Consider the following 15659-nt stretch of genomic DNA (forward strand, 5'->3'; position numbering starts at 1 on the left):
CCCGATGATTTAAAAAAATGACTTTTCGGTTGTTAAATGTTAGCGGGGTTAAAGACGCGCGTGTGCGCCTTTTTTTCTCTCCGTGCGTCGTGGCATCTGCGCGTAAAGACAGACTTCATTTGGAGACACCCGGGACGCCGTGCGCGCAACAAGAGCCCCCCCACGGGTGCAATAGTGCAAGCACAGGCGGCGGTGATTGGCCAGAGGTGGATCAGATGGTACACTTCCCCTCTGTATTCAGTGGCACCTCACAACCCCCCCTCTCAGCAAAAACCAAATCTCCGATAAAGTAATGGCAAAAGCACTTGGACTATAAAAGACAACAAATCATTTTCCTCCGGAGTGCGCCCCGTTGTCCACCCAATGAGTTCCTATTTTGTCAATTCAACTTTCCCCGTGTCTCTACCGGGAGGACAGGACTCTCTCCTGGGCCAGATCCCCTTGTACTCGTCGGGATACAGCGACCCGTTAAGGCACTACTCCGGCGCGGCCACCTATGGAGGCGCCGCCGTCCAGGACAAGGTCTACCCGGCCTCCTACTACCAGCAGACGGCCATCTACGGGCGGGCCGGCGGCGGAGCTCCGTGCGACTACACGGCGGCGGGGAGCTTCTACAAGGACGCCGAGGGATCGTGCGCCTTCTCCGGTCGCGGCGACGAGCCGCCGCTCTTCGGCGCGCAGGAGCACGCACAGCGCAAAGCCGAGTGCGCGGAGCAGAGCGCGGGCATGAGCCTGGAGGACAAGTCCTCGGCGCTCATCTACCCCTGGATGCAGAGGATGAACGCCTGCTCGGCCGGTAGGCGCACGCACACACTCGCACGCACTCGCACGCTTCGGAGGGCGCGTGTTTGGGTGAGGGCATCTCCGGGGTGTCGCCGCGCGCCTCGGGCGACGGCGTCGTGACCCCCGTACGCGCACACGCACGCACGCACGCACTCAGTGGGCCTGCATGAGCCGAACTCGGGTGCGAGTGTCTTTAAATGACTTTAAAAGGCTGCTTTTAGCGGGAGTAATTATTTAAAAAAAAAAACACCCGGCAAGTTTGGACTGCATGATAAATCCACGAGAAATGGTCTCGTGTGAAAAATATGAAAAACGCACGCATGTATTTCCCACTTCCGTGGCATCTCTGTATGCTTCAACCATTAAACCAGCCCCCTCGATTCCACGCACGCCAACGTCGTCGCGTCCGCGTCGTCCTTTCACGTCGCCTTCCCCAACCCGGCTGTTTTGTTTTCCAGGCCCGTTCGGCAGCAGCGGCCGCAGGGGCCGCCAGACCTACACCCGCTACCAGACGCTGGAGCTGGAGAAGGAGTTCCACTTCAACCGCTACCTGACCCGCAGGCGCCGGATAGAGATCTCGCACGCCCTGTGCCTGACCGAGAGACAGATCAAAATCTGGTTCCAGAACCGCAGGATGAAGTGGAAAAAGGAGAACAAGCTGCTCAACCCGCCGAAGACGCCCGAGGAAGAGGAGGAGGCGGAGAAGAAGAGCTAAGGGACAGTGGGAGAAGATGTACAAAGCGGTTGTAGATATGGTGGAGATGGAGCTGCTTCCGGTGTGTTCCGGCGCGTGTGCGCGTGTGTGTGTGTGCACGGTGACAACAAAGTGTGCTTTAGAACCTTCTCTGTGCTGTGTCTTTGTTTAGGGACTATGCAAACATGTACAGAATTTGTAGTGTCGTCCATGTTGTTGTCCTATGTTCGTCGTGTGTAGGCCTCCTTGGGCTGTGTTCCACGTGCACGTGCTCTAAGTGTTGTACTTGTACATAAAACGTCATCACTGTTGTTATTATTTATTGCTGTAACGTCCTTGATTTGTACATAGAAAAAATAAAGGCTTTTTGATGGATGTGGGACAGTCTGATGGCGTCTTTGTTTTGTGTTCTAAATGATATTCCGATAAGAAATCCATAAAAGAGACAAGCGCCATGTGCACAAAACCAAAAGGGATTCGAATAAAGGTGGTGCGCGCGTCGCAACCAGAAGAGCAGGGCCGCAAAGTGTCATCTTTGTGCTACTTTGCGCGTTACATAAATGACGGATGTCTGTGGAGGCCCGTCGGCTCGGCCGTGCCGAGGCGCTACCCCCCTCTGGCCACACGATGGCGCCGTCTGCCCGCGCGGCCGAGCGGCGCCCGGCGGGGAGGCACCATTGACTGGAGCCTAACGACCATTATTTCGTCATCATTTGTAACCATGGAGCATGAATTACCTCTTGAAGTCATCAGTGAGGATTTACGACTGGTCAACAAAGGCACGTGATTCTCCAGCGCGCTCCCATATTTGGCTGCATACCTGGCAAAGTACAGTAGGGCTTCATTGCTTATAATTCATGATTGCGTCCATAAATCGTGCAAGCACACAGGATTATAGCGACAAAGATCTACAAATCGAGGCTTTAAAAATCCAAGCAAATGAGCTCTTACTTTGTAAACTCGTTCTCAGGGCGCTACCCAAATGGCTCCGACTATCAGCTGCTAAATTATGGGACTAACGGCGCAGTGAGCGGCTCCTTCAGAGACCCTGGCACCATGCACTCCGGGTCTTTCGGCTACAACTACAATGGCATGGACCTAACCGTCAACCGAGCCGGCGGCGGCGGCGGCGGAGGTGGAGGCGGACACTTCGGGGCCGTGCAGCGAGAGGACGCGCGGGGGTTCGCCCCGGACCCGGCGCGCTACAGACAGACGCCCAACTGCTCGCTCGCCTCCCCGGAAGCGGTGCCGCCGTCGTGCGCCACTGCCGGCCGGGACCAATTGGATGTGAAGAGCCCTTCGCCGCCGTGTGACCGGAGCACGACCTCGGCGGTCAACAAAAGCAACAACAGCGGCGGAGGAGGTGGTGGAGGAGGCTTCACGGAGATCGACGACCCCGCCGCCTCCGCCGCTTCCGAGACCGAGGACGGGGCTCGCGGCTCCGGCTCGGGCTCTGCCGGCGCACAGCGGGCGCAGCAGCAGCAGCACCAGGAGCCCGGCCTCGCCACTTCGTCCACTCCCACCGAGTGCCACACGCCGCAGATCTTCCCGTGGATGAGGAAGCTGCACATCAGCCACGGTATGCGCGTCCCCAACCGGCCCCGCTTTTACGCGTCCCCCTTTCCTGCTTCTTGTTGTCACCATTAACACCGCGCTTCCTTCTCCTTCCCAGACATGACCGGACCGGACGGGAAGCGGGCCCGGACCGCCTACACTCGCTACCAGACGCTGGAGCTGGAGAAGGAGTTCCACTTCAACCGCTACCTGACCCGGCGGAGGAGGATAGAGATCGCCCACGCCCTGTGTCTTTCCGAGAGACAGATCAAAATCTGGTTTCAGAACCGCAGGATGAAGTGGAAGAAGGACAATAAGCTGAAGAGCATGAGCCTGGTGACGGGCGCCAGCGCCTTCCACAACTGAGCCACTCCGCTGCTGGAGGTGAAATCATTCTAATAATAATAATAATAATAATAACGGTAAAATATTCCCAAAAAAAGTCATCCATGAGTACTGTAAAGCTCTAAAGCGCGGCACCTTGCAGCATGTTCTTCTTGTGATTAGAAAGTTGTGCTTTTAGTTGTGATATCTTTAGGTGTCCTGATGTTGATGTAAATATTCTTGGACCTTTTCATTGTCTTTGCCCCCCCCATCATCTTTACCCCCCTACTCCATGGACGTGTTTCAACTTGAGCTCTTTCTAGTCAGTGGACGCTTGAAACGTGGAGCGTTTCCAAAATGAAACAAACAAACAAAAAAAAAGAAGCTGCTGCTCTTCTCGTTGAATGTAAACCGGACCCATGAAAACGATTCAGTGTCGGTTCTCCTGCTAGTTTGGGTCTTCACTGCGTGTGTGTGTGTGTGTGTGTGTGTGTGTGTGTAGGACATTTTTGTGCATCTATTCTGGTTGTTTAGCGGTGATGAAGCTGTTCCTGAGGGTTATATTGTGTGGATATTTAGTAGGCAGTGGTGTCAACTTTGTTTTTTTCTTCTCGCCGATACGCTTTTTGTACATGTACGTGAACGCATAGCGCTTGGAAATAAAAGTTTCTCTGCTCCCACGGTGTGCAAAGATACATATGATGAACTTTCCAAGGGGAGGGTGGGGGGTGCATCCAGTAAAAAAAAAAAAAAAACACCATGAAAGATGTAGAAAAAAGCAACTTACCGTAATTGTGCAGTGGTGGTGGTGGTAGTGGGGGGGCTCATTTTTGCAGGAAGACTTTCTGTGAAATATCCAAAGAGAGAGCAGACACGTTTGTAAAGTAGCAAAAGATTGTAAAGCTCTATATGACTTACAGAGAAAGTCACGTGGTGTCCATAAAGTTGCTTTTATGGTTTTGGGGAGTAGACAATGTTCAATATAATTCACAGGCATGAATGGGGCTGACGGCTTTAACGGCGCGCACGAGACCGCAGAGGCTGCAGCGGCCGGGTACTGCATGGGGGCCGCTCACGTTGGCCCTCGACGTCGCCATAAAAAGATCACATTCGCCGCTTTTCACTCCTTCCCGTTTTTATCCGCTTAAACTGCAATTATTATTCCACATTTTAAAAAGCCGTATTACCGTAATTAACACAATAGAATAAAACAGAAATGCTTTTTTTATTTGGTGGTAAAATAACGTGGAGGACTTCAGCCGTGATTGATGGCCCCCTTCCCTCCCCACCCATAGAAGTACTTCCACAAGAGGCCTGCTCGGACCTGGTTTGGATTTCTGATGGAAAAGTTACAGGAATAAAGGGGGGGGGGCATTATCCACATATTCATAACTATATTAAGTGGCAATTTGGCCATCCTAATGACTATTGCATATTGATAGGGCTAATATGGAGCCGGATCTCATGCATAATTCATGGCGGCGGGATCATCCCCGGGTCAGGAGACGAGGTTGCAGCCGTCACACGTTACGCGCCACCTTGCACTGCACAGGTTGTCTCACGCCGGATATTTCCCGGCAAATTCACCCCCCCCCCCCCGGAAATATGTTTGGATGTAAAACAGGAATATACTTCCGGTAAATATATCATCCGTAAAAACAAACCAAAGCACTCCGAATAGTATCATCTGAACTAAGATCCACCCAGGTTCCCACGGTTCATCTTCCCCCCCTGCAACAATAACATTTCAAATAATAGACCCCCACCAAAGTAAACATTTTAGTCACCTGACTTGCTTAGCATCACAGTAAAAAAGTTTAAATGGTGAAATAACCGTGAAATAAAGACATAAAACGAGTCAAGTTGTCAAAGGGTTAGGCTGATGGGGGTTGTGCAATGACACCCGCCTGCCGGCAGAGGGCGCCTCAGACCGGCCTGCAGGATGATGGATGTTTATTTTCCCCAGTCTGGGTTCTTATCTTAAGGAAAAAGGAAGGAAGGGAAGGACAGGGACTTAGGGAAGCTCATGCTCTTTATTAGCGAGTCCCAGCAGCAGCCCGAGCGGGCCAATAAAGACTTTAATCCCCGGCACTTTCAGCCGTTTGGAGGTTGAGGATGGAGGATGCTTTTGGAGACTAATGACACTTTTCCTCTGACTTAAGTATTCCTCTTCAAGCCGTCTTAAGGGAGTTGGGGATTGGACTCGAGTGTACATTTTCAGGAGTACCATAGATACATACATACCAAGTGTACTTTTTTTTAAAAATGGCTTGGTAAATGACCAGCAAAGAACCCAAAACCCGAACAAAAGACCAGAACCTTTGGGTATGGCTATGATGGTTTAAGAATGGCTACTACAGAATACAATTCATTTTATATTGCCACTATATGATAACATTCATTTTCCTTATTATATTACTCATATACAATATTTTCATTTAAGATACATATGTAGAATTTTTATATAAATATTTTTTCATTTATATAACCCCCCCCAAAAAACTTTCAAACTTTGGCACCCTCTAAATTCCTTATTATATTACTCATATACAATATTTTCATTTAAGATACATATGTAGAATTTTTATATAATTTTTTTTCATTTATATAAACCCCCAAAAAACTTTCAAACTTTGGCACCCTCTAAACTCCTTATTATATTACTCATATACAATACTTTCATTTAAGATACATATGGAGAATTTTTATATAAATATTTTTTTCATTTATATAAACCCCCCAAAAAACTTTCGAACTTTGGCACCCTCTAAATTCCAAACACACACACACACACACACACGTATATATGCATATGTATGTGTGTATATATATATACATATAGTTTATAGCTATATTTTTAAACTGAGGCAATATTATTTCAATTTTACAAGAGCACTAATATTACTAAAATCAAGTTTTATTAAGCTACAAAAAGTTTTGCTCCATCATGTCCACGCCAAAGGATTAACTCTGAAAAGTGTGTGTGTGTGTTGTCCATAAAAACATGTTAAAAATATCAAAAATATATCAAAGTTGTACTCTTGTATGTACTTTCTCTGTATTGAGTATTTGCTATATTACCGTAATGGAGGCGTCACTTTGCACACAAACAACTTGGGCCCATTTTGGGGCATCTGCAGGTGAAGAAGGTCACTTGTGTACCGTCCTCGCTGCCTTGTGTATGATTCCAGGGTGAGAGTCGTGATTGTGTTTCCTCTCCGGGCCGCCCTGAGAGACAAAGATGACATGTGTGAAAGTTGCAGCAAGGGAAGGCCTTCAATGAGGCCATTGTTCACTGCATCGTTTGTCACCTCCTCCATTCACGTCTGCTGCAGTCCAGGAGGAGCTGGAGTGTGCAGGGACACGAATAAACAGCAGCAATAGAGTGTGTGTGTGAGTGTGTGTGTGTGCATGAAAGGACAAGATCTGGCAAAGGTAAGTTCCCTCACTTTGCTTACTGCACTCAAAACGCATTTATTACAGCCACTGTGTGAATGAATGATAGTATTTGACATAAATGTATATCACATCATGACTGTATATATTTTATTATACTTAGAGGCAACCTTTTCATTATTTTCAAAGATCTGTCATAGTTAATTGGCTGGGAAAAATCACATGACCGCTTACTCACTATTGAGTAATGTTACTAAATATTGTTCTTTGGCGGGAAAAACATGATTTGTATCATCGCGTTGGCTTGTGTGTTCTGGCGGGGAGGGATATATGTCTATTTTTGTAACGCTTTTTCATAGATTATACACATGTTTTATGGTTTATTTGTTTACTTTTGCGTGTGTGTGGCCTCAAAAGGGAGCCATAAATCTGATCACGTGACTGCTGGGAGTCTCGGGGGGGGGGGGGGGGGGTGAATGAGCACGAGAAGGTGTCCGTCAGAGCTGCGCATCAGGATGTGATGCAAAGTGCAGCCCGGGCACGTTCATTAAATCAGGTCGTATACGGGGGCTTGCTTTATGCTGCGTTCACAGTCCCTGGGATTTTTTTTGCTCGTCGTACGTTACGTCACACTCATTTAAAAATACAGCACACGTGCGGGACAGGGTCACACCTCAAAGATCAAAGATGCTCAGCGGCGTTAATCAGTTAAAAATTACCTCGGCCGGGCCAATATCGCCCATCGAACTCCATCGTGAAGATGAGTGATCAAAAGGGCCGCCCGAAAGACCCCCATCGATCCCCCTGCGCGTGTGCACCCCCCCCCCCCCCCCCCCCCCCCGGGGGCAGGCCTCCTCCGGACTCTGGATGGAGACGTAAGGAAGAAGAAGACGTCATTAGCAGACAAAAAAAAAATAGTGCATTATGGTGACGTATGACGTCAGCAATAAACGGGGCGTTTCAAATGTAACACGTACATAAATAATGTTTTGTTTTTTTTTACATGTGCGCGCGCAAAACCAGAAGTGTGCAAAGACTTTAAGCTAGCTTGGCCTCCCTATTAGCCATTTAAGCTAATAAAAATACCAAAAGCTCAGCCTTATCATTGAAGGCTTGCATTGCATGCATGATGGGTAGAACACCCCCCCCCCACACACACACACATACATACACACACCTCCTTCTCACACGAGCACGCGCACCACGCGCACAGGCGGAGGGGTGCAGGGCGGCGTGTGTGTGAGCTGCACAAACATTGTCCACTCCACTCTAGCAGCAAACACCTCCAAAAGCTGCAGGAAGAGGAAAACCTGGGACTGTTTGTTATTTTTTATTTTTTTGGGTGTGGGGGGGGGGGGGGTATTGTTCTTAATTTGAGGACGTGAAGAAAGGTGAGAGGCGCCGTTCTTTGTGCGTGTGCGTGCGCGCGCGGGATGAATGGAGGTTTTGGAGGTAAGGCAGGAGCAGACCGGGTGATGTGTCTTTATGATTTACGAGCCTGACTTCAGCCTGCGCGGTTCAAGCAGAGTTCATAAAGCTGCATGCCTCCACACTCCTTCTTCTCCTCATCTCCTCCTTCTCCTCCTCTCCGCTTCGTCTAATTAAGACGGCGGCGGCTAAGACGTTTTAATGGCAATTTGTTGGCGTTAAACAAAAGCCGCAGCGCACAATGGACGGATTGTTTGGTGGCACCCATTCGTTCTCCACTAAAATGTTGCTGCTATTTTATGAACAGGCCAAATAGGGACGGGAGGGGGGCGGGGTATTAAATGCAGAAACCAAAACAATTTCTGATGTTTCATTCATTTTTTTTTTTTTGAGTGCGACTGATTTTGAGTGTGGCTGTCATTTGTGGGCACATTTCTAACGCTTTCTTCCTCTGAAACCAAAATCCTCATAATAATCCACTTCAGAATAGATTTTAATCTGCACCAAAAAGCAGTTCTGCAGCCTGTTTAAATCCTGTGTGAGATTTTGAAATTCAAATATTTCGCCCTGGCTCGCTGCTCTCCATTCATGTCAGCTCGCTATTGAGTTGATAAGATGGATCATTCGGTCTCCTCCCTGATTTCTCCGCTTCTCCTGCATCCTCTCTCAGGCTCTCTGGAAGGCTGCCATGTGACATTTGGGCTGCCGGAGCCCCGTACCACAAGGTCAAAGGGCCCCCCTCGTGCGTGCGCGTGGAATGGAGATGCAGGAGAGCAGCCGGCCCAGCTTCCTGCGTGATGCGTTTGCGTGCGGCAAGCGGGAGAAGCAGCAGCACACGTTCGGTGCGAGCAAGACCATTTTCCCGTGGATGAAAGAGTCCAGACACGCAAAGCAAAAACACGACAGGAGACTCTCAGGTTTGTAGAAAAAAACATTAGGACATTTGATTATTATTATTATTATTATCTTAGCAAAAAGGCCAGTAATGCCCAGTGATTTACTTTTGCAACAATTCCCATCAATGGTACAGTTTTAGTACCAGGCTCCTTATTTCCTATTATTATTTATTATTACATATCATTCAAAAGGCAAAACTCACAATGTCGATTAAGATTAATGGATATAAAATTAATTTAAATTAAAAAAATGCACCAAAGGCTGGTAAATGTTAATAGAGCAAATAAAAAACTAAATACAAATAAAAATTCTAAAATAAAAAATGCTAATGAAATTATTATAGAATGAAATGTAAACGACTAAAGTAGGCTAAAATAATTATAATGTAACACTAACAATAATAAGGGGTGGTCAAAGTGCGGCACAGGGGCCATTTTAGCCTAGAAAGTAGTTGTTAATTGGGCTTTAGCATATTTAGAAAATGGAATAAAGTCCTTAACAATGAGGTATTCTAGCCTATATGATTATTACTGATTTGCCATCTATGAAAAAAGAAAACACTAAATGTTTTGTTCAGATATGATTGACATACTTTGGATTTTTAATGTAAAAACTGAAACTATCATAATCCCTTTTCCGGATATGGCCCCTCACTAAAAAGTTGGTACCCCTGACATAGCCATAGCCACCCTTCAACACTTGACAACAGTAATTGTGTGTCTAATGTCTACTGCAGCCTCGGGTGGGGGTGGGAGGGGGAGGGGGGGGCATGTTATTATTATTAACGAGGCCGTTTCCACTTCTCGTTTCCGGGACCGAACCGCAGCCAGTACCGAGGGACCCAGCTCGACCCCCCAGGCCTGCAAACGGACGCGCACGGCGTACACCAGCGCGCAGCTGGTGGAGCTGGAGAAGGAGTTCCACTTCAGCCGCTACCTGTGCAGGCCCAGGAGGGTGGAGATGGCCGGCCTGCTCAACCTGCACGAGAGGCAGATCAAGATCTGGTTCCAGAACCGGAGGATGAAGCAGAAGAAGGACGAGCGTGTGCAGCAGCAGCAGCAGCAGCTGGGCCTAGCCTCCCCTTCCTCGCCCCGGTCCTCCCCCTCGGCCCCGGGCAGCCCCACTCTCTCCAGCCTGGGTTATGTGCACGTAGGCGGGGGGGACTTCCAGCCGGCCTCGCCTCTGCTCCCGTTCGGGCAACAACACCAGCGGCGACCACCGCAGAACTACCCCGACTATCCCTCCGCTAGCTTCACTCACGACCCGCAGTTTGACGCGCACTACAACACGCATGGCACTGCGCACGCGCAGGCTCCAAATGAGGATTTCCATGCTTCTTTTTTGTCACAAAGCTGCACCCCCCAGGACAGAATCATGCTCGCTCCCAAACTGACACATCTGTAGAGAAACACCCACATTTCCTGCAAAAACAACTCTTGACTTCTTAGCATTAATATTGCACCTCTAAAGTTATATATTTAGTCATCGATATGCATATTTGGATACGAGACAAGCCCAAAGTAAGACAATTGCAATGCAAGTATAAATCAAAACAATGGAAATGACTTTGTTCAAATCCATAAGATGCTAAAAAGGCACAGAAGAAGAAGTCATTGTTCTTTTTAGGGTCAAATCACAGCACACAAGCTGTCTTTTTTTTTTTTTTAAAGAGCCCTTGATGGATGACCGAGTCCCAAAAGTCAGGAGCATGAAATAGCTGAAAAAGGCTGAAATAGCAATGTCAAAATAAGTCGACGACATTGCGTTAATAGTTGCATTTATTTAATCCCATAAAGCGATTAGTCGAAAAGGACGGTTTAGCGCAGGTATATATAATTTGGTGGTACCGGCGTTTGACGTCCCTGCACCCCATTAGCGGTGTTGTGTTTGCGCGTTAAGAGTTTTAAGAGGGCTAATTATTTGCCATTTCTATATGCGTGTCCCCATGTTTGTGTTCTTATCAGATGGATGAGCGGGTTTGATTGAAGCATTTGTCATGGAAATGCGAGGCCGTTTGATGGACGAGCGCGGCAGACGTGACAGAGTGGCCGGGGAGCGCTCCCATTGGGCGGCAGCCGGTCACATGGCGTGTCAGGAAGGTGATATGAGGGGTGGAGGGCACTTTTACAGCTTTGACATACTATCTAGAAGGTTAGGGCAAAGGCAGCGGCGATTAATGAGTCCTCTGTCTTGACCCGAACACGATGAACTCCTACCTTGACTACCCTCTGTGCAACCGCGGCCAGAACCTTTTCAAGGCCGGATATCACAACTTGAACCACGGATACGTGACGTCCAATCCCTGCACGACGACTGACGGCTACACCCAGGACGGACGCTTGGTCGCGGCTTCGCCCACGTCACACCAGACCCTACCGGGGCACCACCACCACCACCACCACCAGGCGCACGTCAACCTGGACCTGCAGTTCGTTCAGCAGCCGCCGGGCAACTCTGCCTACGGAGCCCCCCTGGAGTACGGACACCAACACCACCAGTACGGCCTGGCTCCAGAACAGGACCGGGGCTACATGCACGCGCAGGTCTCGCCACTCGGAACAAACATGGGGCCTTACGCCAGGGACAGCTGCGGGCCGGGGCTCGCCGGCGGCGCACAGTACCTCCACTACGGCGGAGGGGAGCAGAAGCAGCCCGCGGAGTATCCGGAGGGCGTTTACGTGCGCGCGGCGGCCCAGCACAAGGAGAGAGACGTGGATCAAGCGGAGGAAAGTTCCAAAACTTTCGACTGGATGAAAGTGAAGAGGAACCCCCCCAAAACAGGTGAGCCGCCCCGCCTCGAACACAACGGTGACACGTCGTCAATTAACGTCCGCTCCATTTTCCATCCACGTCTCCCAAGACAGCCCCATGACTTTCATTTGTCCATCTTCCATTCCACGCCTTTCTTCACACAGCGGTCCTGTCCGAGTTCGGCGTCCCGGGCCAGCACAACGTCATCCGGACCAACTTCACCACCAAGCAGCTGACGGAGCTGGAGAAGGAGTTCCACTTCAACAAGTACCTGACGCGGGCCCGGCGGGTGGAGGTGGCAGCCAGTCTGGAGCTCAACGAGACGCAGGTGAAGATCTGGTTCCAGAACCGCAGGATGAAGCAGAAGAAGCGCGAGAAGCTGGGCTGCGGCGTGCTACAGGGCACGGCCGCCGAGAAACACCCCGACACCCCCACGGGGCCCCCCAAGGCCGCGGAGTGAACCGTGAACTAAAAATATGGCCGGAGCGGCCATTTCCTTTTAGGGGGGAAGCCTTCCAAACTGGGGGAAATAAAATGATACTAACTAACTGCACGAGGACTTGCGGAATTTCAGGGTATTGACGCTAAATGTGATTTTTGTTGACTTGTAAAAGATGGAAAAAAATGTTTTTATTATGCTGTTTGTGGCCAAGCACTGGCCCGCAGTGTCATTGTTTGCACTATTTATTTTACAGGGTATTTGACATCAGGTTTTAGCTGAATAAAGTTTATCCATTTGAAATGTACCTTCACCAGCATGTTTATTTCTAGTTAAAAAAACTTTATTTAAATGTTATTATTATTATTATTATTATTAGAAATGCTGTAATTGAAAGCAAAGTGTGGTCTATATTTATCCCCCCCCCTTGCATAATGTGACAAGAGGAATCTTTCACAACACATGGGGTGGTTCTCGGTGACCTCTTCACCTCCACATACCTCCAGGGGCTCTAAACATGACAACAAACTCCAGGGAGCCGAGTCTCACCCTTGATTTGTTACCCAAATCCCGCTGCATGCAGCTGACAGGTTACAGTGGAGTCCGTTACACTCCAGTACCGAAACACACCAAAGAGGAAATGCGTCGTGCGCTTACTTTTGCCGGACCTGACGGCCGAGTCAGGCCTGATGGTGGACGGGGCGGCCGTTTCAATATTTGCACTGGGTGTTGGGGGGTTTGTGCACACACTTTCTGGCCTGGCAGCACTGGCCTGTCGGTGGCCTTTTTTTTTTGTTGTTGCAAAAGCCGAGGTTCATGAAGAGTTCAGGCGCAAATGAATGCGGAGTCAATCTGTCAAGACAACGGGGTGGCTCGGACCGGGCCGCTGGAGGCCTTTTTTTTTTTTTTTGGAGAGTCCTTTTATCAAAGTTGCAAATAAACACAAAAGCAGCCATGTTGCAGCTTCTCTTAATGACATTAAAGTTGAAAAAAGTTGTACAACTGAAGCACACTCTGCGTTTTCTAATAGTTTCCCGCGTTTAATGTGCTGCCTGCTAACTTTCGAATGTCCTCTATAAGCATGTAAACCCTTCCTGCTCCAACACTGGAAATCACGCTCCACTTAAACGTAACACAAACGCAGCACGCATTAAAAACACATTAAAAAGATAAATGAAGTACAATCCAACTGAAAAACATGCAGGATTCTACACGGGTCGCTAGGCATCAGTGGTTACTGTAATGCTGGGGGGAGACACACAAGCACCAGACTTTAACTGCAGGTTTGAATGAGCTCACAACAGGCACAGCGATCCCTACCACCGGCTTCTGTTGCGGCCGTAACCCATGACAATGTCTTATTTTCTTTTTTTATGTCGACTACATTGGGTAAATAGGAGTGTAAAGTTGACTATAGGGGTGTTATTTCATGTCTAGAGGGCTCTAATAATGTTTTATTATTTAGAACATCACAAATGTTTTTTGTAGGTCTTATACGTCTTAGTTTTCTTTTATTACATCTACTATATTGGATAACAGGAGTGCCAAGGTTGACTATAGGGGTGTTATTTCATGTCTATAGGGCTCTAGTAATGTTTTATTATTTAGAAGATCACAAATGTTTTTTGTAGGTCTTATATGTCTTATTTTTCTTTTATTACATCTACTGTATTGGATAACAGGAATGCTAAAGTTGACTATAGGGGTGTTATTTCATGTCTAGAAAGCAAGAGCTCTAATAATGTTAAAAACCCACAAGGATGTAAAACAGGTTCTGTCTCATGTCTCATTTTCTCCTATTACGTCTACTATGTAGGGCAATAGGAGTGTGTAGCTGACTATAGGGGTGTTATTCAATGCCTAGAGAACTCTAATAATGTTAAAAACCCACAAGGATGTAAAACAGGTTCTGTCCCATGTCTTATTTTCTCCCATTATGTCTACTACATAGGGCAATAGGAGTGTACGACTGACTATAGGGGTGTTATTTCAGGTCTAGAGGGCTCTAAAATGCGAAAACACATATTTAGAAGGTTGTAAACAAGTTTTCTGTCTTATATGTCTTATTATTCTCCACTATATTGGGTAACAAGAGCGTCAAAGTTGACTATAGGGGTGTTATTTCATGTCTAGAGGGCTCTAATAATGTTAAAAACCATATGTAGAAGGTTGTAAACACGTTTTCTATGCTCTTACAACAATAACGTTCCATTTATAATTAAGGAATCCTACTGCAATAAAGGAGGGATTACTGTGCAGCCTATCATAACCAGACAATGACTCGAAATTGCCGGTTGCTTTTCTGAGACCGCGTTTGGGTATGTGCACACGTGACTGACATGGACATGAATGTCAGACGGGGTTGAGTGGCAGCCATCACTGGATTCTGGACTTTATTTTTTTAAACGAAGTTTAACTTTGACATTTATTTGCTCAATCTGCTTTTTGAAACCAATATTTTATTGGCAGGTATGAATTTCTGAATTGCGGCAACAGAGTGTTTGTTTTTTAAAAGTTCAGTTTCAAAGCTAAGTTTTCCAGCTAAGTCACAAGGCCAAGGTGTGTGTGTGTGTGTGTGTGTGTGAGGGCGGATTGGACGGGGGTGGTGATCATCAATACGGGTCAAGGTGGCAGATTCGACAACAAGAAAGCGGAGCGTGCAAAAGTGCAAAAGACAAGTGTGGGATTTCATTGTGGGGGTGTGAGCCCCGCCATCTCTGTGGGTCATACCTCAACGCTCCCAGCGGGCTCTCCATCTGGAGGTGTCAGAGTCGGCGCTGCAGCCAACGCCTCGGAGACAGATGTTCACCTCGGGAGGCGGAGGAGTTTCTCGCCGCCGGATTACAACAAGGTCTCCCTGCGTCTGAGGGCAAATGGAGCAGGTAGCACACCCTGCACGGAAAGAAGAGGCCTATTAAAAGATGCAGTAGTATAAATAAATATCTCTACCTTGACACCCCCCCCCCCCCCCCCCCGGCCGCAACCCCTCCCCTTCCAAAAACAGCGTTTGTACCCCATGCTGCTTGCAGTTGTTGTCGGCTCTTTTACAAGTCTATTGCAAAGGCTCACTTCCTTGGTTTTCGACCAGTTCCTCTGTCGCATGTCACCCGGCAGGGACCCCCCGCTTCAAAGGGGAACTGGGTCCAGTATTCATGGGAGGACTGGGGGGTTGCTCATCTCACAGATGCCTCCTCGGAGGATGCCATTGTTGTTGTTGTGTGCCTCAATCTAACCTTGTCACCACGAGGGGGCACGACGTATTCTGATATTTATAATCAAAGATTTATTTGCTCTAATTGCACAAACGAAGCTTGTTCCATCATGTTACAAGACAGGCAGGGGTGTCCAACTCGTTTTCGCTGTGGGCTACATCGCAGTTATGGCTGCCCTCAT

The 15659-nt window shown here is 48.1% G+C and overlaps 3 protein-coding genes across 3 annotated transcripts; all 3 read left to right on the forward strand.

The window, feature by feature from the left end:
* The first annotated feature begins 363 nt into the window (after positions 1-363).
* On the forward strand, positions 364-1645 carry hoxb6b (homeobox B6b). The gene is made up of 2 exons (XM_058068456.1): positions 364-796; positions 1242-1645. Exons 1-2 carry the CDS (start codon positions 364-366, stop codon positions 1496-1498), a joined length of 690 nt encoding a protein of 229 aa, XP_057924439.1. The 3' UTR covers positions 1499-1645.
* Positions 1646-2416: 771 nt separating this feature from the next.
* On the forward strand, positions 2417-3397 carry hoxb5b (homeobox B5b). Its single transcript, XM_058068454.1, has 2 exons — positions 2417-3056; positions 3150-3397. The coding sequence occupies exons 1-2, from the start codon at positions 2417-2419 to the stop codon at positions 3395-3397; spliced, it is 888 nt and encodes a 295-aa protein (XP_057924437.1).
* A 7860-nt stretch (positions 3398-11257) lies between these two features.
* LOC131126187 (homeobox protein Hox-B1b-like) lies at positions 11258-12309 on the forward strand. The gene is made up of 2 exons (XM_058068453.1): positions 11258-11857; positions 11992-12309. The coding sequence occupies exons 1-2, from the start codon at positions 11281-11283 to the stop codon at positions 12285-12287; spliced, it is 873 nt and encodes a 290-aa protein (XP_057924436.1). The 5' UTR covers positions 11258-11280; the 3' UTR covers positions 12288-12309.
* The last annotated feature ends 3350 nt before the right edge of the window (positions 12310-15659 follow it).

This window comes from Doryrhamphus excisus, chromosome 3 (assembly GCF_030265055.1).
Source record: "Doryrhamphus excisus isolate RoL2022-K1 chromosome 3, RoL_Dexc_1.0, whole genome shotgun sequence".
Classification (NCBI taxonomy): Eukaryota; Metazoa; Chordata; class Actinopteri; order Syngnathiformes; family Syngnathidae; genus Doryrhamphus; species Doryrhamphus excisus.